The sequence below is a fragment of the Asterias amurensis genome, chromosome 17, assembly GCF_032118995.1.
Source record: "Asterias amurensis chromosome 17, ASM3211899v1".
NCBI classification, from domain to species: domain Eukaryota; kingdom Metazoa; phylum Echinodermata; class Asteroidea; order Forcipulatida; family Asteriidae; genus Asterias; species Asterias amurensis.
This window is the reverse complement of record NC_092664.1, coordinates 3,765,286-3,790,869: the sequence shown is the minus strand read 5'-3', so window position 1 is coordinate 3,790,869 and position 25,584 is coordinate 3,765,286. Positions and strand designations below refer to the sequence as shown.

At 38.8% G+C, this 25,584-nt stretch overlaps 2 protein-coding genes across 3 annotated transcripts; one reads left to right on the top strand and one right to left on the bottom strand.

Moving 5' to 3' along the window:
* The first annotated feature begins 153 nt into the window (after positions 1–153).
* Positions 154–7,365, top strand: LOC139949969 (clavesin-1-like). 2 transcript variants are annotated; one of them, XM_071948572.1, is made up of 5 exons: positions 154–352; positions 1,184–1,796; positions 2,597–2,707; positions 3,329–3,531; positions 3,984–7,365. In XM_071948572.1, the coding sequence occupies exons 2-5, from the start codon at positions 1,209–1,211 to the stop codon at positions 4,081–4,083; spliced, it is 1,002 nt and encodes a 333-aa protein (XP_071804673.1). In that variant the 5' UTR covers positions 154–352; positions 1,184–1,208; the 3' UTR covers positions 4,084–7,365. The 2 variants fall into 2 exon arrangements, with proteins under 2 accessions (XP_071804673.1, XP_071804672.1); XM_071948571.1 differs by having other exon boundaries at positions 154–448.
* Positions 4,704–25,144, bottom strand: LOC139949970 (sodium/potassium-transporting ATPase subunit beta-1-interacting protein 1-like). Its single transcript, XM_071948573.1, has 7 exons — positions 24,982–25,144; positions 16,605–16,742; positions 15,116–15,199; positions 14,019–14,225; positions 13,016–13,076; positions 12,458–12,551; positions 4,704–10,832 (listed from the first exon to the last, which is right to left on the bottom strand). The coding sequence occupies exons 1-7, from the start codon at positions 25,033–25,035 to the stop codon at positions 10,814–10,816; spliced, it is 657 nt and encodes a 218-aa protein (XP_071804674.1). The 5' UTR covers positions 25,036–25,144; the 3' UTR covers positions 4,704–10,813.
* Positions 25,145–25,584: the final 440 nt, after the last annotated feature.

The window sequence follows — 25,584 nt, the reverse complement described above, 5'->3', positions numbered from 1 at the left end:
TTAAGTAAAAATAGACTGGACAAGATTTAAGCTATCAGTGCCAGGCGAAATTGATTGTATTGGCTGTAAAGTTGTGTATGGTTAGCGCGTTTCACAAGCGAAAACAGGCAGGACTTGGATCAAGTCTAGGTGAAGTCAGATGGAGAGATTAAAATCATCCTCGCAGTGCTCAGCTCCCAACCTCATCAGCATCTTGAGGGATTCATGCTGCAGGAGGACAGAGTCACCTGATCATGATGGATCGATGAACACTTTACATCATGGCACTGCAGTAATTAATTAAGCCGTAGAGTGCATCCAGCTAAGTGTTGTAACGATTATCATAAAAATAACAGAACAGAAGAGAAAGTGGGTAAGGTCTTGAATTGAATTTGAAGGTGGAGACAGTTTTTGTTGTAAAATGTTACTCCTTCGGTCTTCTGTTCTGAACGGGTGAAAGTAAAACAGGGTAAGATGTTGTTTTTGTGACAGGTCATGTTGTTGTTGTTTCCTGAAAATGATAGAGCCCTGATGCATCTGATAATTGGATCTCATTCTCTCTGCTGCCACCACTCATCAGAGAATCAGTATTTATAAAATATAATTGAATTAATTGATCCATGATGGAGGAAGACAATTTTCTTTTTTCATGTTTGATCTCAGTCTAAACTCTACTCTAGATTTGTATACTGTCCCTCCATGGTCAATGTCATGCCAGTGGCTGTGCTATAGAAAGCTGAGACTGTGTATAGAATGACTGGGGACTTGTGCTGTGCATTATGTATTTTTTTCTATGGTAAAATTGATTTATCTTTTTGTTTAAATAAACTACAAACCAGATTTTTTTGTGTTTTAATAAAATTAAATGCACAGAGGGAATTTTAATTTTGAAAACTAGTAGGCCTAGGAGGCATAGAAAGAAATGTCAGCATCACAATTGCAGCCAGTGCTGATTGCATAGTCATAATGTAATAATAACAATCGATCATACAGTACAGGCCTGGAGTTGCATTTACAATTATAACAATACCGTTTCTGACAGGTATCACAAGCAACAATAGAGAAATATACAGGAAACAATTTATTGTAAAAAGTGAACAAATCAATACATTATTGTATGCATTTGCCGAGTAAACAAAGTGAGCCTTAAGCAAGTTTTTGCTATTTATTTAAAATAATCTGCTTCTTAATTATTGTATTTCAGATTTAGAGTCTTAACAATCAAAGTCATGATCAGACCTCAGGTGACCCAAGACCCACCCCCTTCATTAAACCTTTCCCCCGAGACCTGGCAAAAGGCTCAACATGAACTCAACGAAGACCTCTCCACGGTAGACGCCTCCATCCAAGATGTCAAAGATCTTATCATCACCCGGCCGGACATCCGTTTCCTCCGCACGGACAACAAATTCATCCTCCGCTTCCTCCGTGCGAAGAAGTTTGACTCATCTGAAGCCTTCAAGGTCATGGCAAGATACTTTGATATCAGACAGAAGAAACCTTGTTTCCTCGGGAACATCTCAGCTGAGAATACCAACATCCAGCAAGCATTGCTTGGTGGGTTCCCAGGTGTCCTCAGTAAGCTTGATCCCTTTGGGCGTCGGATTCTTGTGATCTTTGTCGCCAGCTGGGAGGAGTGGCTTTTTAGCTACCTCCACATCCTTCAGGCCCTGGTGCTGAGTTTAGAGTTCATGTTAGAAGATGAAGAGACTCAGATTAATGGATTCAATTTTATCATCGACTGGACGGGAGTGACTTTCAAGCAAGTTTCCAACCTCAGTCCGGCCTTGATGAAACTAACAGTTGAGGTTTTCCAGGTGAGAAACTTCATCTGAAATATAGCCCTTACAAATAGGAATTCTATAGGAATCCTATATAAATCCTATAGGATTCTATAGCATTTTTTTGCCTATAAATAGGACTTTTTTGTAAGGGACAGTCTGCAAAGTATCCTAATGGAAACATCATACCAACTTATTGTAGAGATGGGTAAAGAACAAATTTAAGTTTTAGTCGTTGGAGGAACCCCTATAGGGAAAAATACATGCAGTCAGGTAGGGACTGAAAACCCGACCACATGCAAGGCTCTGGTCCGGGTATCCAACCAGGGTCCACAGAGGTATTGAAATTTGGGGACAGAAACCACTGAGCCTACCTGATTGGCCAAAAGAACATGAAGAGAAAAAATATATAAAACTGAAGCCCTTTCTAGATCATTCTTTTATAAATGCACTCATGGCACACCAACATTAGTACCTCGGCTGGTCATTGGGCCATTTGTTTCATTCCTTTAACCATCTTAGCTCCCTCTTAGGAGTATACATCCTGTGCTGCCAAATATCTAGCGCACCAAGCTAAATCAATCACAAGAACCATCTCTGCCCTCACAGGTACCCATTTACCCCTGGGTGGAGAGAAGCAATTATAGTTAAGTGTCTTGCTCAACAGCTCAAGTTTCACAACCTGGATTCGAACCCCAGAACCTGTCCGTTGCACTAAACCACTTGGCCACTACGAACCACGAATGGAAAGCTACTTAAGTATGTACCAAAGTGTAATTTTGTAAGGGTTTTAAAAGTAAACAAATCTAATGGACACATTTAATTTGATATTTTAGGACTGTTTTCCTGGTCGGCTTGGAGGACTTCATATGCTCAACCAGCCATGGTACGTGGAGGCAGCGTTGACGATGTGCAAACCATTCCTGAAAGATTCCACCAGAAAAAAGGTCAGACAGGTCTCAGTGTTACAATTCGGGTTTTGGTTTTCAGTCAGAACAGTTGAGCAACCACGACTGAACTGAAGATGTAAAAACTCTGCCGAACCTCAAAAGCCCTTTTCACATAGATTTTGTTTACCCTACATTGACCCGGTGCACTTTCACTCTGTGTCCCTATTCAACAGGGTTTGAGTTGCCGCTTCAATAATACCCCAGGGTTTTACCGCTTACCCCCACTCCAGCGCAGGGGTGGCTTTTCCCCGGGGTATGCGCATTTGCCATAGTGTTAGAAGGGCTAAAGATGTTTCTTGGTGGAGTCGCCGAAAACACACCCCAGACAAGTTGCGATGAGGTCAAAGACGGACAAAAATAATCTGAAATTGTCAGAGTTAGGGGTCAAACAAAATACATGAGCAGGAGGAGAAATTGATATTTCCAATCAAACTGTTTTTAAAAAAATACGATTTAAGACTGGCGCTCCAAAGGTTTCCTGTAAATGATGCAAAACTTTTGTTGTAAATTTTACAAATTTGTTAGCAGTGTATTGCCAATGTCACATAATATTGTGACAAACAAGTGCATGTATCGATTACTAAAAATCGGTAAATTGACCTCCTTGTTTGTTTACAGATCTATCTCCATGGAAACAATCTGTCCACCTTACATGCAAGGATACACAAAGAAATGCTTCCCGCCGAACTGGGCGGAACAAACCCACCTTACAACCACTATTCATGGGCAAAGACGCTGATTGGCTGCAACTTTAAGCCTAATTTACATAGCGACCTACCAGTACACCATGTGTTCAGTCAATTTGGTGGTGACGCTGAGAGGTGAGTTAAATAACTAAGTGACAAGTGGATAAAAAAGTGACTAGTCTTATCTCGAGGCCACCTGACTTTTACATCTCCTAGGACTAGTCCTTACTTAAGACTAGTCCTAAGTTAGGACTAGTCCTAACTCTTTGTGAAATCGACGGCTGTGCTACCAAGCATTTTCATTTACATGTGGTACATTTAGTTGCATTCAATTTGCATATAAAAGTTACATGGTGGGGGAACCTTTAAAACAAAATAGTAAGAGTACAATACACTATACCATATACCCTTTAATAATTAATATACTGCACCCTTAGCAACCAATGTTTTACACCCAACTTTGGAAAATAGCAGTTTTACATTCAGTGTTTTTATTTAATATTTTATCCTCATCAATTCACCTTTCTTTCCGCATTATGCTTAAGAATTATCTCCAATGATCTGTTTTTTGTCTGATTGTGTCTCAGGTTTTATCTGACATCCAAAGAGCCAGAAATTGCAACGCTGGAGGTCAGCAGCACGGAGGAAAAACAGACTGAGAATAGACCTCTCATTACGCTGGACTAAAAGAGATCTTTTTCATTTGAAAACCGAAAATAGCTGCACTTCTGACTTTCACTAGACTTGGTTCCAAGTCTTTGATCGTGGCTTTTTAGTCGTCCTGATAGCCGCTACAAACAGCGCCCTTTTGTAATCAACCTTCGTCACTTAGCCTAAGAGTAAAGCCCGGTTCATACTTCCTGCGAATGCGAATGCGAAGCGAATTTGACGTGAATTTGACGTCACACCCTCCTTTCGCAGCAATATTCGCAAGGGAGTAGAGCAGAGTTCAACTGCTGCGAATTGTTCGTTGTGAATTTGTGACATCAACATTCGCTTCGCATTCGCATTCGCATTCGCAGGAAGTATGAACCGGGCTTTAGGGAGCGTGATATCTAATAATGTGGGGGCGTTTTTCGTGGCTGAGATGCAGAACAATAAACGTGATCTAAGACTTGAATCAAGTCTAGACTTTCACTAGTTCGATTACTCTATGCTGCAAGGCAGTGCACCACATTTTCCTGTAATCTTTGATGGATGTTGATACTATCGCGGTGTTAAAAAGTATAAGTTTGGGTTGTGTACGGGAGCTGGGAAAGATAACAGGAATGCTATGGGCCCAAAAGACTGTGCAAGTCTTGCGCATATTTTAACACTTTGGTCCTATGAACATTGCTTTTATGTGTGAAGGAAAGACATTTGCATGCGCAAACTTTAACACTTCTCTCAAAGAAACTTGCGCGCTTTAATGGGTCCCAATGCCCTAATACTTTCAAGACTTTGCATGCAGTCTGCAACCAGTGGTCGATTTTCACAAAACTCATCCTAACTTAGGACGGATCCTGGGATTTTGGATGAGTCCCAGCTGTAAGGTCAACCCTACAGAAGACTGTTTGGACGACTTACTCGTGCCAACTTGAGATAAAACAAGCTTTAACACTTTGTGAAAACAGACCACTGGGCGTTAATGTAAAATGTTCTATAAAGGACCTAGTTATTGTTATTCATCATGACAACTGTCTACTTGCTCCCCCCACCCCCCATAAGAATGGTGCTGACATCTCAACAAAGTTTATAAAATAATTGTGTGGCAGTCAACTTGAAATGAATTCCTGCAAAACATCGTCCTCCATTTGTACTTTTCCAGAACGTTAATAGTATTTTGCTTGTCATGTGTTGGTGCATAAAATAATAGCTGTTTGATATAATCATGTATGTACAGGAGATACAGTGCATCCCACCCACAAGAAATCTTGGTAATGGTTCTGTTTAAACCAAACAAAATATTATTAGAGCATAACTTGAACCTGCAACTCTCAACGGACCGATCCATTAAGCTTCGCCCCATTGCGTATTGACCAATCACAACCCATTGTGCAACCTAAAGTCTGACAAATCCAGGTCTGACATGCGTGCGTGTATGCTTGGCAGAATGGCATTGGAGAGGCTCACGTGTTCTTGCTCACACACGACGTGGGCGGAGCCTAATGTATTGATCTATTAACATGCGAGCACTCTACCAACTCAGCTATCTTAGCCCTAACGTTGGAGGTCTCCCTATTTTGTCAGCATATTTGTTTAGGGTGCCTGTCAGAAGCCATACAACCTGGAACTATAACCAGGGAACATAATGTGATCCAAATATGTGTGCAATTCCATCGAATGCTCGATGAATTTTATACCAATATGTATTTTTTGTGCAATTGTATTTAGTGCTCTATTTATAAGTATGTGTATCACACTTGTTTACAAAATGTTATGTGCAATATTTCATAATTTAACATAATAGAACCCATTAAAATTTAAAAAAGACAACATATGACATTGCTAGTGTTGATAACTTTCATTTTTATTTCTTCAAAAAATGTTGATAAGTCTTTCTACAAAAATCACCTATAACTTTTAAATTATTCACAGTTCTTTTTGGTCTAGACTTCTGTACACGCTGACAAAGTATAGAACTTTTTCTTCATTTTGAAATTCAATATACAGTCTATTTGGCCGTTTGCGAAACCACGGTTTGGATCTTTAGCTCCGGCTTGGGCTATGTCACTTATTTTAGATATGTGTGCTTAGGTGCAGGGCTTCATACATGCAGACAGAGCCCAAGTCAGAGCCTGAAACCCAAGCCATGGTTTCGCAAAGGGCCTATGAAACACACAATGGGCCAAGGCACAAGCCTGTGCAATTTGTTGCACTGAATTTTGGTTGAAGCATAAAATAAAGTGTGTTTTTTATTAAGAGAACAAAATGAAGAACTCACCCACTGGCATTGAGCTGCCTTTGAGCTGCTTTAATGAAAAAATTACTCGGGCACCAGTCGCACATTGTAACCTGTTTTTGCTAAGCAAGATTTTCCTGTGCTTAGCAGGTTTTTGTGCTTATGCGGGCTTTAAGAAATTTGGGCCCTGGTGAAGATATTTTAAATAGATTATTTTTAAAAGATGAAAGGAAAGGGAAGATAAGAATACGACTACTGTGCGGCTACTCTAAAATGAAGTCAAATGTGGAAGAATATAAAATGTCTTATAAAATAGCGAGAACAAACCATGAGAAATTAAGAATGCCTTAATGTCTTCATACTTCTCATACTTATGCAATTTAACTCTGTAATTATGTAGTACAACGGATTGGTTGAGCTGACAAAATAGTCGTAGATAGTGTACATATTTTGTGTCATCAATAATTTTGGGAATTGTCAAAGACCAGTATGGCACTTAGTGTGACCCAACACACATAAAATAGCCAAAATAAGAATTACAAAACCAGAAATCGCAAGACAGCATTTAAAAAACAAAAGCATGTACTTGTTTTTCTGATTTCCTGTGTCAATCAAGAGAGTTCAAAAAGATGTTTTTGTAACCATTTTATATATAAATTTCTTTCAAGGCAAAACAATGAAATGAACATTTTAAGGGTTTCTTTCTTGTTCTCTTTCTTCCATTTGACTACATTTCCATTACATGATTCACCGTTGTACATGTACCTTTGTTATCTGGCAAAATTTCATGGCTCTGCTTATCGCCAAATTATGTGCTTGGGCAAGCACCAAATTTCTGGCTAACTATGTAAGCGAAGAATGCCTAGTACAGTGAAGAATGCATGCGCTTAATCAAAAAAAAATTCTCTGCTGACGGTAGGCAGAGCCATCAAATTGGGCTCAGATTATAACACGATATTACTTTTTTACAAATTTCTGTAAAACACAATTTTGTGAGAACTGTAACTGTTATATTGTCAACAAGAGTACTGAGTTTTAGTGAATATATTAAATGAAGTGAATTGATAAATGTAAACAAGAATACTGCATTTTAGGGAGTTTTTGTTCAACTTTCCTACATTCGATCTTCAATCAGTTTCTGAGTCTTTGTTCATGATTTTGCATCTTGGGTAAATTCAACATTTTTGTTCTTGATTACAATGTTAGTGTGACTTTGGCAGAATAAAATAAAGTACATGATTTCTTACTTCATAGAGAGAAAAACATAAAAAGAAACGTGGTACAAAACAAAAAATCCACTTTTACAAATACTGCAATTAGATGTTCTATGATTTCAAATTGGTGAACTTACTGTGGATTAAAAGTACTGATGGTTAAAAAAAACACTTCTTACTATTACATAATAAGCACAATTAAAATTTCTACAAACATTACAAAAAACTGGAATACAGCAGCCTAACGATAACATGAAAGAAAATTGCACATCATTTTGTTGTGAATAAATTCTTCACTTTAAATAAACCAATCAACATTTTGATTTATAATGAGCCTGAAAAAAAAAACCAAAAAAATATGCAGTTTCAGAGGACATTTAAAACAAATGTCACTATTTCAATTAAGACCATTTGGAAATAATTTAATTGACTTTCTATCAACCTTTTTAAGTGACACTGCAATTTTAGCTTTCCTTTCCCAATTACAAACTTCATGACAGAGGCTGGTCGCATACTAGTCTGTTCCCAGTGTTTCTGTCAGTGCCATTATCATTACAGCACACGGGAAACCTGACTACATAGATGTAGAATCAGGCCTGGTCATGGTGGCCACGGAAGACTTGCCTTCTGTTGCCCCTGGTCTTGGCGCCCCTTCAAAAGTTTCCCATAAACTTTATGTTTTTCCAATACAAGTGCCCTTTAAAAAATGAATTTCTTTGAGGCCATGGAGGCTTTGCCTTCTGTTGCCCCTGGTCTTGGCCTCGATGCCTTTCAAAACTTTCCCATACACTTTATAGAAGTTTTTTCAATGCAAGTGCCTTTGGTAACATGAATTTCACAGAGGCCTTTCCTTCGGTTGCCCCTGGTCTTGGTGCCCCTTCACAAGTTTCCAATATACTTCTAAGTCTTTCTCTAATGTAAGTGCCCTTTGTAAAATGAATTTCACGGAGGCTACAGAGGCATTGCCTTCTGTTGCCCCTGTTCTGGCCTTGGAGCCCCTTAAAAGTTCCACCAGACAAAGTTTTTTCAATGCAAGTGCACTTTGTAAAATGAATTTTAGGCCATTGACGCTTTGCCTTCTGTTGCCCCTAGTCTTGGCCTTGGTGCCCCTTTAAATGTAAGTGCCCTTTGTAACACGAAAAATGGCCTTGCCCTCTCAAAGATGAAGTTCCAGGTCTGTGGAATTACCTCAACATCAGCCTCCAACCGAAAACATAAAATCCAATCCAATCAAAACAAATCAAAACAAATCCAATCCAATCCAATCCAATCCAATCCAATCCAATCCAATCCAATCAAGCACATGTATGAACACAAATTTAATTTATGTGTTAAAATGTTTTAAAATTAACAACAATAAATACTGAAATAAATTGTAATTGCAACATAAACACACTTCAAATGGCAACAACAATTATTCCTTCTCTATGCTTCCATGAAATATCCATGAAATTATCCACAAAAATAAATATATTTTGTGAGAACTATTTATAAAAGTGAGGCAACTACCAATGCAAAAAGATTTAATGCATTTGATTGAGCAATTCGCGAGTTAGATTTGAACAATGTCTGGTTACCCAGTTGCTTAGTCACAATTTACTGCTTACATTTGAACTACTCAGACTATAGAGACAGTTGCTACATATGTCAAATGGTTTGGGGCAAGCTTTTGTATAGCTGCTGCCAAATGAGCAGAACCTGGAACCATTATGCCATACACATTTATTTAAAAATGTGTATGGGTGTTCACCGTATGCAAAGCTTGCCCCGAATCATGTGACATAGCAACTGTCTCTTTAGTCTGGGGAAACTGAATTTAAGTTGTAACTTGTGTCTAAGCTGGTCGAGGTACCAGACATAATTGAAATTTAACTCACAAATGACTTTTTAAAAATATTTACAGCAGATTACTTGATCACAGCAAAAATATGCTTTCCCGCTTTTTGGGGAAAAACTCGAAAGAATACTAGTTATTCTTTGCTGTAACTTGTAATACTGTGCCCTCAATTGGCGAGTTAGAGAAAAAAATCTCTAAATTTTATTTAACAATGAAAGAGCTGAGGTTTTGTAGTTTTGTAGACACGATTGTACAGACCCGCTTAACAAATTTATCTTTTGATAAGAAATTCGTTTTGAACCAGTCATAAACATTAATCCCTATGGTATTTTGCCGGTACCCGTTTCTGCTCAGCAAGATTTTACTGTGCTTAGCGATTGTGTAGAGACCTTAATACTTACAACATCACATGATCAGAGAAGGGCCACAGAGCCTGGACCAGGCCACAAAGGACTTCATTGCCCTAGTCTTGTCCTCTCTAAAGTTTCCCAATCAAAGTGCCCTTTGCAAAATTAAAATAGCCTTGCCCTCTCAAAGATGAAATTTCGGGCACAATCTTATACACGGCTCAATTGGAGGAAAACTTTCCATTTTGTAGAAAAATACAAACATGTTCATCACACAATTTTTATCACATTTTTATATAGAAAGGGGGCCGACAAAACTTGTTCCGCAGTTATTTGTACCATTCTTATGTGGTGGTTGTGATACTAAAACTTCCGATATGACCAGTGTCAGAGTGTAATATCTTGCCTGCCAGGTAATGCCCTGGAATACAAGGTCGCTCTTATTGATGGCTTAGTCTAGACTTGGCATTTATATGCGCAGTTATATTTTTAGCACTGTTTGTCGCTGAGCACAAGTTTTGCTTGGCGCTGAACTAGTGCGCTCTAGTACAGGAAGGTTACCATTAATGCAGCACCATTTCAAAGAATACTAATTTGCTATGCTTGCTTTGTACCGCCATTATTTAGTACTTTGATGGCGTGTACATGATTGCACATTGTACATGTATGCTAAGCAGCAGGTCAAAAGTCGTGCACACAATTGTAATATTGATCCAGTTTACCAATTGGTGGGCAATGTCACTGTGCGCTATTCAGTGAAGTGCGTATTTTAGGCGACGCGACGTTTACAAGTAAACCTACATGTATTGACCACAAAAATGGTGAGCGTGGCACAGTCGCTGCGTGTGACTTGTGTGCAAGGGCTCAATCACTCAACAGCTTTCACTCTTGGTGCCGTTTTGTTCTGTGGCGTTAGGTGACAAGCGTGGTTCATTCGCAAATCTGGTCCATCTAAATTAAGAAGCGTTTATCCAAACGACGCTGATTTATTTTGAGCATTTATTCCAACTGAAACGTGTCCACAAACCAGAAAATGAAGCTGCTTCCTTGAGCGACGGAGCCAGCGTACATTTGAATTTCACCCCCTTAGGTCGATCGGTTGCCTGGATTACCAATCGCTGTTGCCATGGTGATGTAATCAGTGGATACCTCTGTGACTGTTGAACAATATAAAGAAGATGATGATTATTTTGTATTGTAATAATTTGATTCAAAAAAATAACAAATCCCGTACCCTTTAAAAGTCCCTTGAAAATCAGAACAGGGTTAGCTTGATGAATAAGAATGCTTAAAATTGTCATGCACACAAATGTTATATAAAAATACATTACAAATTAAAAAATTTAAGTACTAGTAGGCCTCTATTACTCTTTACGTTTCGTCTAGGAAGTGGAAACAAATGTTAAAGGCAGTGGACACTATTGGTAATTGTCAAATTAGTTGGTGTATCTCAACATATGCATAAAATAACCAACCTGTGAAAATTTGAGCTCAATCGGTCATCGAAGTTGCGAGATAATAATGAATGAAAAAACACCCTTGTCACACAAAGTTGTGTGCATTTAGATGGTTGATTTCGAGACCTCAAGTTCTTAATCTGAGGTCTCGAAATCAAATACATGGAAAATTACTTCTTTCTCGAAAACTATGGCACTTCCGGGAGCCGTTTCTCGCAATGTTTTATACCATCAACCTCTCCCCATTACTAGTTACCAATGAAGGTTTTGTGCTAATAATTATTTTGAGTAATTAACAATAGTGTCCACTGCCTTTAAATAGCCTGAAGTTTGGACCCAAGCAGAGTCTTTCTCGAAGGTTAAATGACAACACGACAAGTGTATTAGTGTAACAGTCAAGTGGAATACATGAATAGAGGGAGGGGGGCAGAAAGTGCATAGAAAATGCAGGGGTAAACAATGCATATGGAGACAAAAGGGGTTGGGAGAGGGAGGGGCTGGTTTGACCACAAGAAGTTGGAAATACAAAGGGCAAGATCAAAGTTAGAAAGAGGGAGGAAAAGTAATTTGTTAGTAATGAGACACACTATAAAAGGAAACATCTGTTGGGAAAAGGAGAAGGCAAGACAAAAAGTTACATAGATTAGTTGTTTCCTTCTTTGAATTCATAAACAGTCACTTGAGACACCGAAACCCAAAATGCAACAATGATTATAAACAGTACAGTAAGTTTAATTGGCTACAAATCTTCGTAGTCTCCAAAGTCTTAAGTCAACAGCTGCAGGGCCAAATATTTTAATTGATAAATACAAACGATTCGTGTAAAAATATCACAGACCAACTCGCCCGATCCAAGGCTACGTGTTCCTTTAATTCAAATGATAAACAACACGTTGTATAAACAAGTACAAAACGCATTCCCATTTTACGCTCAAGCAGCTGTTTAAAGGATTTGGGTACTTTTTCTAACACAAAACACAATGTCCACAGATTAACATTTTAAACTTACATCGTTTGAAGCTGATGATATTAGAAAGCTTACCTTAAAATTTTACTTGCCGAGATGCTGCAGTTTTTGAGAAATGAGTCAAAATACATGCTAAAATAATTGTTGTCTCCCGAGGCAAAAGTTTTCTGTATGACATTGTTTTTACTCATGTCTCAAAAACTACAGCACCTCAGCAAGTACTATTTTAAGGGAAGCTTTCTACTATCATTATCTCCAAACCGTGTAGGTTTAGTATGAATAAATCTGTGGACAATGTGTTTTATATAGTACAAGAGTATCCAAACCCTTTAAGAATTTAAGCAGTTAAAACACTTACATATAAATAGGTTGCAGGGGTACGTTGGGTTCCTTCTGTTGGGCATGCGAATTATAACTTGAATAGTTGGAGTCAAATCCACCAATAAAATCAACTGTAAATGAATGAAACAAAACAAAATGAAACAAAACAGAAATAAGCTCAATGCATGTCTGTAAAAGTATTCCAGTACTTATAGCGAACAACAAGCTGTTAGGCGATTCACACAAAGTATTAAGGCGCGTGTTGCCACCTACTGCTGGGCTGAAACAGGGTTATCCCATCCTCCATCCCCATCTTGTAAAGATGTAGGTATGGGTATCATCCAATAGGAGCCCAGGCGGTAGAGCAGAACACCACACCTTCCCAACTTTAAGGTTAAGAAGCCTTGAAAAAATGCACAAGTGTGATGACCGGGACTCAAACCCACACGCTGTCTAGTCCGGTGAACAAGAAGGCCATGACTTGCCACTCCAGTGTTTTTTTTGTGCTCTGTCAATAGAATAAATGTGTTTATGTATTTGCACTTATTCTATTGAGTTCATAGTATAAGCCAAAGCCATGTTAAAGAATACTTACAACTATCTTCCTCTTCTGCAAATTTCAAATTGACAAGAATAGCACCAATAATTCCAAATATCTGTGGAGACAAAACAAAAAACAGATTGGCTCTTTAGTAACGTACACAGCCAGATAACAGATGTACTAGTATATATACCCCTGTAATAGATTGTGAAGTTTATTGGTCGAGAACTGATCACAACTAAGAGAGGTTTGCGGAAACACAATGTGAATATCTCTTTTTGAGTAGGGTTGGTTTTAAAAAGCAGAAAATATTGCTTAAAACTGGAGTAGGTTTACACAGACGAAACCAATTACTGTTTCGGTCAATGGCCAGTGGTTAACCTAGGGCAAGGTTAACCGAAACGGTATTGGTTACCTTGAAAACGCACCCCTGTGCTGATGAGGAAAAATAAGCAGGGATACCAGTCACAGATGGTACATGTGACATGATGTTTTGGCTGGTATCCTTATTTTGGTAAGCATAAATTCTGTTGTGCTAAGCTTCTTTTTGGTATTAAGCAGCTCTTTGAAATTGGGCCCTGATAACCAAGAATGTATCATGTACCAGGTTTATCAATGGGTAGCAGAAACTTTAAAAGCAGTGGACACTATTGGTATTTACTCAAAATAATTATCAGCATCAAACCTTTCTTGGTGACGAGTAATGGGGAGAGGTTGATAGTATAAAACATTGTGAGAACGGCTCCCTCTGAAGTGACATAGTTTTCGAGAAATTTTCCACAAATTTAATTTCGAGACCTCAGATTTAGAATTTGAATGGACACAACTTCATGTGACAAGGGTGTTTTTTCTTCATTGTTATCTCGCAACAAATTTTCACAGGTTTGTTCTTTTATGCATATGTTGAGATACACCAAGTGAGAAGACTGGTCTTTGACAATTACCAATAGTGTCCAGTGCCTTTAAGTTTGTATTATCAAATTAACATTACCTCCAACATTTATGACTTCATACAAGGGTACACAACTTTGTTAAACTAATTCAACTTGAAACTTACTGAAAACAATATTTGCACGCCAGCGTGTATCACTTCTGTGTATCTCCCGTCCAGCACACACCCAGTGACGGCCAGTTGTTCTGTGCGGGTTGTACTCTCTGTCCCATGGAACGTCATGGTTGTTTTACTGTCGACTAAGCACCCAAAACCGTGCGACAACCACCAACTTTTACTTGTGGTGCCCATGCTGAGGATGCTGCTACTTTGCTAAGGGGGTAATTTTAAAATATGGGGTCATTGTTGGGTTAGAACTGGATTTTTAAAGTTTAGCTGATCGTATAAATGTTTTTGGATCAGTCAGATAATGTTTGCAAACATGGATCCTCACAATAGTGATGTAAGTCGGTGCCGAGAGGGAAAGAACATCGGACACGTGTTTCTGATCAGTAGAAACGAGTAGGGTTTGAGTCCCACTCGTGTCCTTACACATAACCATTACTGCTGGTCTTCCGATGGGACGTAAAGCCAGTGGTCCTGTGCATTTTATAATGTAAAGAATCCAGTGCAGTTAGCGTAAGGAGAAGGGGTTTGCCCCGGTGTTCCTGGTTTGATTGGCTGCATATTACACCACAACAAATTGTAAACCATGATTCTGTAACGGGTAGGTCTGGTACTGTGGTGCAGTATGCAGCCTAACAAACCAGGAACACCACAGGGCAAATCTCTTCTCTCTACACAACAATCATCTGGGTTCCTTTACGTGTAATACACAACACACGGGACCAACGGCTTTACATCCCATCCAAGGCCTGATATTTCACTAAGGCAACGAATGCGATTGCCTCGATGCCTCCTGGTCATTGCCTTGTTGCCCTTGAAATGCTCTTAGTAGAAATTTATAATTCCCTCATAAGGGTGCCCTTTACCAAGGGGGAAAATGCATTGATGCCCTTGCCCTTCCAAAAGGCAAGTATACAGGCCTGCAGCTTCAGAAGAACCAAGCGATATGGTATGTCTTTACGTCCCATCCAAAGGACGAGGCAATAGTGAAACGTGTCTTGGTTTAAAAGGACTTAAGTGTCAAGACCAGGACTCGAACCTACACTCTGCTGAGAGTCTGGTGCTCTTATCCACTTTAGCCATTACTCTATACCTACCTGTACACTAAGACCTCCTACTTCAAGATACAGGCATATGATGAAGATGTTCCATCCTAACCAAATGATATGCCATATGCCATACTGCAAAGAAATCAAACAAATCAAAGTGTTAAATGAAAAAGCTTTTAAAAGATCATGTACCATTTGTGACTGGTATTTTTGGTAACTTTTGCAAAGCAGAAAGGTCTTCTGCAAGTTGGTCTTTAAAAAGCGTTTGTTATAGAATGCATATTGGTTAGAAAGATTGTATCAAAGTAGAATACAATGATCCACACAAACATGCCTCGAAATTGCACAGTTTTTCTTTTACCTCGTCGGCTAACACGGTGGGCCATTTATGGGAGTCAAATTTTTGTCTCCCATACATAAATGGCCGACCGTGTTAGTTTGCAAAATAAAAGGAAAACCAAGCAACTTCGAGGCAAATTTGTGTGGATCATTGTATTCTACTTTTAAAACATCTGTCCAATCATATGCATTTTATAACAAACGGTTACAAATGCTTTTTATAGACCAACTCGTCCGATCCAAGGCAACATGTTCCTTTAATGTTTAAGTAGGATTTGAAACTTGCATGGTGGAAATACGAAGTAGAAAGGTTTGCGGTAACGCCATGTAATGATAATCTCTGAATGAGTTGGGGTGGTTCTGAAAAGAACCATTGGTTTCAACGCAACCTTTCGATTAGAATGCCCTGATCGTCTTCGGGCAATGTCTGGAGTTACTGTTTGTTTAATTTTGCATTCCTCCTGCTCAATGAATGGATTTAATGCCCACACATTATTGATCTCATTACCAGATAGATATAAATTCCCAAGTCTGGCTAGATGAGAATCTCATAGTGGGAATGATCAGAAGTCATTTACTAAGAGCTGTAAGTAGATTATGATTGATTATAGACAGATGGTACATGTACAATGGTTCAATGGTGTCTATAGCAGACAACGCCAGGGCAAACCCTCTATAATTACAGCTATGCGCATGTGGTATTTGTGTCCACACTTTCAATGCTTAACGATTACACCAGCCTCTTACTTTAACCTTTGTCGCTACAAGTTAACACTGCATCCTGACACACGAACCCAACCTACATACGTACATGCGTACATTATTATTGTACATGCTGTTGGCTCGGTGCTCGTGCCTGTATGAGCTTTTAACCAAAACAAAAATTACCCGACTGAACCTTTCCGGCCGCTATAACAAAATTGACTTTCCCTCTAAATTCTAGCCTACTTTATCGTTTCTTTTTGGTGTGCAATTTTAATTACCTTCAAAGACCAGAACAAACATGTGGGAGGTAACGCTTACCATTTAAAACACTCCCACAAAAAAGTTATAATACACGGTTGTACCCGCAAGTTTACTATTTCAGTTACTTTTTATTTTTCCCACCATGAAAAGCTACGTTCCCGTTTGAACTGCTCATACTGTGTCCTTCAATAAACTTGACACGTTAACCAATTACAGAAGTACCTGCACTTACCAGATAAATGAATTTGGGTCTGTACTGATGAATTCCAAACATGCAGAATAAGATGACGATGATGTCAATGACTCCTACAAGGACTGGTGTCCACATGAAGCCTACCAGGTCAAACACAAACCGCTCTATAGAGGCTATCTGTAATAACATTGAGAGAGGAAAAAATGGACTGGTGACAAATCAAGAGAAAAGCAAGGTTTAATTCAGCTGCACGTTAGGCAAGCAAATACGTGAACGTGAACGTCAAAACATTCTGTTTTTCATGGGTGACGTCACCACTTCGAGCTTATTGCATGCTCACATATGACGTCTGTGCGCATGTATGTGTACGCACCTAACATGAACAATAGTAACTTCACGTATGCTAAAAACGTAAGATTTTAATGACAAAATTTTCTGACATTCCATTCAAGTTCACGCAGAACGTGCAGCTAAACCTCCCTAAAATCTGTACAATCTACACTGTGTATCTGAAATTAAACAAACCTTGTTTATTTCCTTCATTCATGGTTGAAAGAAGGGAATTTGAAAGAGTGGGGACAAGGTCTTAACCGGCCATTTACAACTTGCAGGGTCATTTCCGTGCAATAAAGGACCGAGTTGAAGGTGCTTTATCGCTCTGCCGTGACCCTGCAAGGTTTAAAGACCGAGTCACCTACTCTAATCAGGTTCTATTTAATTACAAATGTCCTAACATTACATGTGTATGTCTTGCCGTCTTGTCAGAAAAAAATTGTAATGTTATTTATTTATATTTTGGGGTGGTAAGGGGGGGGGGGGATCTGTTTTAGAAGTAATCAAACGTACATCATTTACCCCTGGGTGAAGAGAAGCAATGAGGGCCTAAGTTTCTTGCTCAAGGACACTGGTCACTGGTTAGTGTCATGACCGGGATTCGAACCCACACCTTACTCTGCGACCAAAACTTGCACTAAACAGTTCAGCCACATGCTACATGCTCATTCACGTCATTTTTTGAACCAAATTCTGGTCAAGCCCGATGTCTTGATTTTCCCCCTAGATATAACAGCTGTCTACTACAATAAACATTAATGTACACACACACAAACACACGCAATACAATATGTACAATGTACGTGTACTTGAGAACATTTGCGAACAATTATTCATCAAACAGCGTCCAAAAATACCAAACAGACAGACAGAAAGATTGTGTCCAACTTGATTACTTTAAATCGGCATCACCAGGTATCCAAGCTGCTGAGGGAATAAAACCACAAGACCCCATGCTGTACACAGCGCAGCACTAGAGAGACAGCATGGAATGTTTAATAACGACACCAATGGCTTCATCTCAGCATTTGTTTGTTTATAAAGAATCAAGGGGCGCTACATTTCATAAATCGCTTGAATTCCTACAGATTCTCCGTCAATGTTATTCACCGAACTGTCAACTCAATCATCAAATTATAAAATTATTTGTTATAAAATATTAAAATGTAAACAATTGTAGGCTAATTCTGAATCCAGAATAATATCTCATGGGCTTTTCATTTTGTATAGCTAGTAAAATCGTTGACCCTGGATTCCTTAAAATGGTAGTTAATAAAAAAAAAACTCCAGTCTAATGCCCACTGTTTTCTTTTTTACTCTTCATAGATTTATTGTAAAATATATTTGGCTTGCGGTAGGCCTAACACCTAAATTATTTTTACCACAATCTTATTTGGTAATTTGAGGTACTTGTCCTTACAATGAGTGGCTTATACCCAGGAAAGTTACGGAACCATACTGTAATTGTACCACTGAACAGTTCAGTAACCTAAACTGTACGCAGGAATATAAAACAGCCCAACAGAAGACCCTTAAAGGCAGTGGACACTATTGGTAATTACTCAAAATATTTATGAGCACAAAACCTTACTTGGTAACGAGTAATGGGGAGGGGTTGATATAGTATAATTCATTGTGAGAAATGGCTCCCTCTGAAGTGGAGTAGTCGAGATAGAAGTACTTTTCCACGAATTTGGTTTCGAGACCTCAGCTTTAGAATTTGAGGTCTCGAAATCAAGCATCTGAACACACACAACTTCGTGTGACAATGGTGTTTTTTTCTTTCATTATTTTCTCGCAACTTTGATGACTGATTGAATTTAAATTTTCACAGGTTTGTTATTTTATGCGTATCATGTACCAATAGTGTCCACTGCCTTTAACAGTAGGCCTAAAGGTTGAGAAAAACACAAAACAGTTTTTTAGAAAAGGGATGAGCTATTTGTACACATTCCTCTTTTAAAACCGGGCAAGATAGTGGAAAAAAAAAACCCAAAACCCAGTAGGGAGTTCAAAAGTGCAGCATACATTACCAGGAAAAGCTATTTGAATATTTTCTATGGGAAAGTTGTTCAAATTTGTTCAAACACATACTACACACTAGTGTGCATTGCAACTCAATGCTAAGAAATAGCGTTAAATAAACGGAGCTTTGTTCATATTGAACCAACTGTAAAAACATCCCAAGGGTAAAGAACAACCACAAAGGGCTCTATTGTTTACTGCCATTGGACTTCCACTACAGTGTAGAGTCAGATAAGAAGTTTACAGGCTGCTGAATCATAGCATTGTTATGTTGTTATGACTCAGTGCTGTGCTAACAGCACTTTGTAAAAAGAAACATTGATTTTCCAGATAGTGCCAGACATTTTGCATAATGAACATTGTTAAGGCTACACTGTGCATTACATTTAAAGACACTCACTTCCTCCACGCTTACATTTACTACTAAGGTGTTAAGGGATTTCCATCTGTAGGGCTACTGTTACCTATAGCCTTTTGTCAAGGCCTTAATGGCTTGGATTCTACCTCCATGGTTAGACAGCTTGCTAGAGTCCCAATCCCAAGCGACTGGAAGGGGAGACTAAGACTTGCGCAAGTGGTCTCTCCTCCCGTTGCTTGGGACTGCCGCTCTCGACCTGATACTTCACGGAGGCAATGGAGGCGGTTGCCTCCATGCCCCCTGAACCTTGCCTTAGTGCCCTTGCAATGCTGTAGTAGAATTTCACAATTTCCTCATACATGAAGGGTGCCATTCACCAAGGAGAAAATGCCTTGGTGCCCTTGCCCTTTCAAAAAGCATACAGGCCTGCGCTCTAGGAAGCTGTCAATCAAATAATATTGTCCACCAGTTACAATTTTTTACAAGTCAATGAACTTGACTGTTTAAAAAAATACTGTTTATCATACAGTATCACTGTATTCTCATTAATTAATGTGTATGATAAGCCTCAGCGATTTCACAGGTAAGCAGAAAAATTGGGCGACCATATATCGATTTTTACCGCGGATTTGCATTGTGACGTCATTTATTTTCGTGCGGTAAGCACCGGAAGGTTAGCATGACTTTTCGTCTGCTTACGGTTAGCAGCGCTATGAAATAGAAATTTCAAAGTAAGCACAAGCAGTGCTATGAAATTGGGCCCTGGTGTTTTTAAAACACAATGTTGGTTATCAAGAGAAAAATAAACAAAGATAGGATCATCTGTACAGTGAAGTCTACTACACACACTTCTGTGCTTGTTCCTTTGTGTGGAAAGACCCATGACAAGCAGAACAGATGGTTTATAGCAGTCTATAATGAGCTCATCAATTTAATGATCATACTCACAGTCTACAAATGCAGTTCTTTGTTTAGATTGAGACTGATTCACTGGTAGGACACACCCACAAATATGTAACGCAGTGAAATGTGCTGGCCAGATACTTCCTGGAGGCAATGAAGGTGATTGCCTCCTTGCCTTTTCTTTGGTCACTTGAAAAGCTTTGTGAAAGTAGAAATGTACACTTTCCTCATTTAAGGTGCCCTTTATCAAGGAGAAAATGCCTTGGTGCCCTTGCCATTTCAAAAACGAAGCATACCGGCCTAGGAGTGTACTACTTTAGTGACAAAATCAAACAAAGAAATCTCCCCCCCCCCCCATGTATCAATCTCCTTTTATATGTGAACGGCCATCTGTTGTATTTACAAGCGTGCCACTTTTGTTAGAACTGGCAAAAAGGGGAAGCATTTCATTCACACCAAATTTTGTACAGATTGTTTTTAAATACACCATTCAGATGAAAGGTTGCTTTGTCTTGTCTCACAAGTCTGACATTAATTTTTACAGCATCATAGCTCATCTGCACCCCCGCCCCCCGTCAATTAATTTTTACTGGACCAGAGTTATATTATACAAGAACAGAATAATCAAAATGAGAGAAGACGTCACGTAACCAGTTTTTTTTTTGATAAACTGTTTTCAATTCATATATTTTATATGAAATGGGTAAATACTCTGTAAAATAGTAAATTTTAAAACAAGACATGTTAAGGTGCCCTTTACCTCGGAGAAAATGCCTAGGTGCCCTTGCCCTGTGTATGAGCGCCCTGCTAGTCTACATTTTAATCATACACTAATTGTGCAATTGGTTTTACAAAATATATAATGTACCATGTGTACAACTAGTCCAGAATTGACATCGTGAACTGTTGCTATGGTTTTTGGCTTGTCTGGTCATGAGTTAACTGGCTCGATGCTATAAGTTCTAGCCTTGGGCCAGTAGTCTAGTGTCAATTTCAATCATACAGTCTCTCTGTATCTCTCTAGTCGACCGAGGTCAGAATCATGTTGAGATTTGCCCGTTCTTGTCTATTCCCTCATTAAGTTAGGAAGATCAGTTGGAAGCACCCTGATGTCCCTGGCAACTACATCCGAAAATAGCTAAGCTTTATTCCCTCACATGTAGGATAACAATTCTCCTTCCATGTTTTGGTGACTATGCGATAAGCTGAAAGAGAGACAGGTTCTTTGACGTTGCTGTACAATGTATTCATGAGCTCCCTGCTAGGCTACAGTTTAATGAACACTTGTGCAATTGGTTTTACAAAATATATTTAATGTAATGTGCAACTAGTTCAGACTTGACGTCATGAACTGTTGCTATGGCAACCTTAGATGTGTTCTGTTTCATTACAAGGCTTAATTTCTCGTACTCTGGATCATAGATGTCTGTACGTATTCATGTGGGTACAAGCAGCTCTCCATATAACACGATGCAATAACACTCGCTCGCATGTTTCCCCCCATTATCCGTTCATTTTTATAAGCCTCAGGCAGTTTATCTTCAATATCTTGATTTTCATGAGTGATTTCATTTCTTGACGATTCTGAAGTGCTTTACATCCTGTGTATAAGATTCTTCATAGTTAACCGTTAGAAGCCAAACACGCTGTCCATGACTGAGCTATGTGTTTTTGTTGCTGTAACCTAAAACTGTCTCGGACCTTTGCGTTGATTATGAGTGAAGAGCGATGACACGATTGTATAGTTTGGTGTTATTCCCAGTAAAACTGAAATTAAAGGAACACGTTGCCTTGGATCGGTCGAGTTGGTCTTTGAAAAGCGATTGTAACCGACTGTTATAAAATGCATTTGACTAGAAAGATATTTTAAAAGTAGAATATAATGATCCACACAAGTATCACTCGAAATTGCGTGGTTTTCCTTTTACCTTTAGAACACGGTCGGCCATTTATTTGAGTCAAATGTTTTACTCCCATGAATGGCCAACCGTGTTAGTTCGCAAAGTAAAAGGAAAACCCTGCAATTTTGTGGCAAATTTGTGTGGATCATTGTATTCTACTTTTGAATCATCTTTCTAACCAATGCATTTTATAACAAACGGTTACAAAAGCTTTTCAAAGACCAACTCGACCGATCCACGGCAACGTGTTCCTTTAAGATTTGGACTTGGTTTTTCTTTCGTTATTACATGTAACTTCCTTACAGTCTTTACTATTCAACACATCATTGACAAAGGCCATAATAAAAAATAACTAAAAACAAACTCTTCTTCTTTACTGTTCAACAATTTACAAGGCCATACAAAAATAGATTTAAGAATCCTTCCTTTTCAGTTTCTGCAGATCGGGAGATTTTTGTTCTTCTTTACGATTCAATATTAATCCCAGTCAAACAAAATTGTTGTTTATAATCCTTTCTTTTCTCTGAATTGACAAACTCAGTTTGCTGGACTTTTTCGTTTATGGGTTTCACCGGCCTGACGCTAATGTCACTGGCCTCGGACCTGCAGTCATGTGTAAAGTTGGAGGCCCTGTTACTCTGTAAACCCCTTTGTCACCCTTTGGCCTTAGCCCTCTGTAGATTCCACCTTTCAGTAGGCATTGAAGGCCCTCCAAAAACATAAGACTGATTGATAGAAATTGAAATAGAATTTTAAAATGTGATTCAAATGATTCCTTTCTCAACCAAAAATATCACTTTTTAGGAGGCTTTCCTTTAAATATATGTCAAAATAATACACACCGCCAGCATTCTAAAATAAATTACTAATAATATGGTCTTGAAACATAATTGGGGCCTTTTGCGTAGATCTGGTTGGTCTAATAAAACTATGCCACCCTGCCATATGATGTGGTTTTAAACATAATACAGTTTAGGCCATACAAATCCACAGTTCAATGCAGTTGAATGATTTCAAACGGTTGGTCAACTTGCTGGAAATTGGTACGGTTCTGGAGTACACACTGTGTACACAGCAAGCTTAAAAAGACTGCAATGTAGTAGTAGTTAAGCCTGGTTCCAATCAGTGACCCCATAATATTAATATTGTCTAGTTATTCAGAGATCTTCCCAAGCACTCGGGGCTTTTTTATGTAGAATAAAGTTTTAATTTTTTTTCTTCTTTTTGGTTTGAACATCAAATTCCTCTGTTAGAAACAATTCAAATGCCCCAGCCGTCGATTTCACAAAGAGTTAGGAGTCGTCTTATCTCGAGTTAGGACGAGTAACTCATCCTAACTTAGGATGAATATTAAGGTCTGCATGCTACAGTGCAGGATTGGGACTCGGTTTAAGTCATAAGATTAAGTTAGGAAGAGTTTTGTGAAATCGATGGCTGATTGCACAGTACTAGGGCTTTTCAAACTCAAACCAAACATAAAAACAAACCATTCTGAGAACCTTGTGATAAATTATCATTTTAAAAGCAATTTGGGTTTATAATACCCTGCCCTGCCTTACAATGTACTTTAACAACACACTCTTTTCTTTTTGTACACAAGTCCGTAACAAATCCTCTATTAAAAAGAATATTTTGAGATTCCCAGAACAAAACCGAGACAGAATGGGAGGGGGAAGGGTACGGTACTTTATGTCTTGCTGTCAACTACAGTAGACCGGTTGGCTAGAGCATATTTGACATTATTGAGAAGCCAAAAACGGGTGATGCGGCAGAAAAACAACAGTGAGTACCGAGCAGAAAATTGCATTTTTTTAAAGATGTTTTTCAATTTCACTCATCAAAGAGGCAATACAAGCATCATGAATATTGAGTGTGTGGGGAAGGTTTTGGTTGTGTAGTACAAAGGAAACTTCAGTTATTGGTGGCTATTAAACGGTCGTAAAACATTCAAAATCAACGCGTTTCTATCCAATTTTAAAAACATAAAGCGTTAATGAGGCCCAAAATATTAGACCCCTAGTATAACGCTCACGGGGAGCCTAATACATAGTTTCTAGAAGTAGCCACAACCATGCTCGTTTTAAACTGGTTTTTAACTTAAGACCTATTCAAAACTCTTTTATTCCCCTTTCTTAAAGAATAAAACTTGACACTCTACAGGCGCATGCGCATAAGCCAATATTCGCCGCTAACCTGTGAAACATGCTTGCCATAAGTACAGAATTCCCTGGACCCTGCTTCCGTAGGCGTAGTAAGTAAGCGGTGATTCTGTGCCAACGCTTAAGGTCTGTTTATAGTCGGTCGCACGATGGAAATCTTGCATGCAATCCTAAGACTGAGGCCTAAAACCCGTGGTAAAAGTTTCCGTATGGCGCCACCACTTTTTCATTCGATATGAAATAATATAGTATCTAATTTACCTCAATGAGATATCCCTTTTTGTAAAAATGAGTAAAAAGGTGGTGGTGCCATACGAAAAGTTATCCAAACCGTGTCTTTTTATGATTGCGCATCAAGATTTCCATCGCCCGACCATCGCGCGACCGACTATAACTCTAGTTGCGATAACGTAACCCTCCGGCAGGAGGGTTACGTTATCGCAACTACTATAACTCGGCTTTTACGGTAAGGGAGGGCCCACATTCAGCAGTCTCAACGTCCCTGAACACGGACAGAGTACACAGTTTTAAACGTACACTAACCACGCTTTAACTAACTGATGGGAGTCCATCAGTTCTTCACATGGGTGGTTGACCATGCCAACCACCATCCATGCATGATGTGCCAAGATCTACGTGTGTGTAAACTACATCTGTGTATGTAGTAGACAGTGGTAATGCCATGGCCCATATACATGATCAGCCACAATCAAAGATCAAACCGTGATCAAACTTACCATCTGTAGAGCACATATTGTCATCAGCGTACATCTTGCTGTGCAGCACCCCATGTTGACGAAACCATGTGTTTTCTGATCAGCACTTCCACACTGTCTGTGTTTATACTCAAAAATTAATCAATGATTTTTCCGTCCTTCAAATTGAAGTTCAATCGTGCATTTTGATCACATTTCATCATATATATTTTGTTTACAATCATGATGACGCACAGCAGCGAATTCAAAGAATAATGTGACTCCGCCAAGCAAAAATAGGTCAAGAGTTTATTCAAGTGTGACATTAACCCAACAAAATCAAAACTCTTGGTGTATTCAACTAAATCATTCATTCTTATGTCATTTCTATTTGTTGGTGGTTTTCTTTCATCAAAATTTATAACTTTGGCGAATTAATATTCTTTAAATTGAAGTGCAGCGTTACTTTAGGTCAACTCTACCAAATGGTGGCGCTATTTACTTTACACCACTAAAAAATAAACTCCCATGGCGAAACAGTGCCGAAAAGGGTAGCTATTCAAAAACCAGCCTTGGCTACTAATGCCTCGTGGCTCTCAGGGCTGGATGTTTCTTATCAGCATGTTTCCATCCAGATATATATTT

What these genes read in the sequence shown, in the direction of transcription:
- LOC139949970 (XM_071948573.1), bottom strand. Translation starts at nt 25,035, where the DNA reads ATGGGGTGCTGCACAGCAAGATGTACGCTGATGACAATATGTGCTCTA. An exon ending in GACCCAAATTCATTTATCTG is followed by an intron (nt 15,200 to 16,604) that starts GTAAGTGCAGGT and finishes ATTTCTTTGCAG; the next exon opens with TATGGCATATGGCATATCAT. An exon ending in TGCAGAAGAGGAAGATAGTT is followed by an intron (nt 12,552 to 13,015) that starts GTAAGTATTCTT and finishes ATTCATTTACAG; the next exon opens with TTGATTTTATTGGTGGATTT.
- LOC139949969 (XM_071948572.1), top strand. Translation starts at nt 1,209, where the DNA reads ATGATCAGACCTCAGGTGACCCAAGACCCACCCCCTTCATTAAACCTT. An exon ending in TAACAGTTGAGGTTTTCCAG is followed by an intron (nt 1,797 to 2,596) that starts GTGAGAAACTTC and finishes TTGATATTTTAG; the next exon opens with GACTGTTTTCCTGGTCGGCT. An exon ending in TTTGGTGGTGACGCTGAGAG is followed by an intron (nt 3,532 to 3,983) that starts GTGAGTTAAATA and finishes ATTGTGTCTCAG; the next exon opens with GTTTTATCTGACATCCAAAG.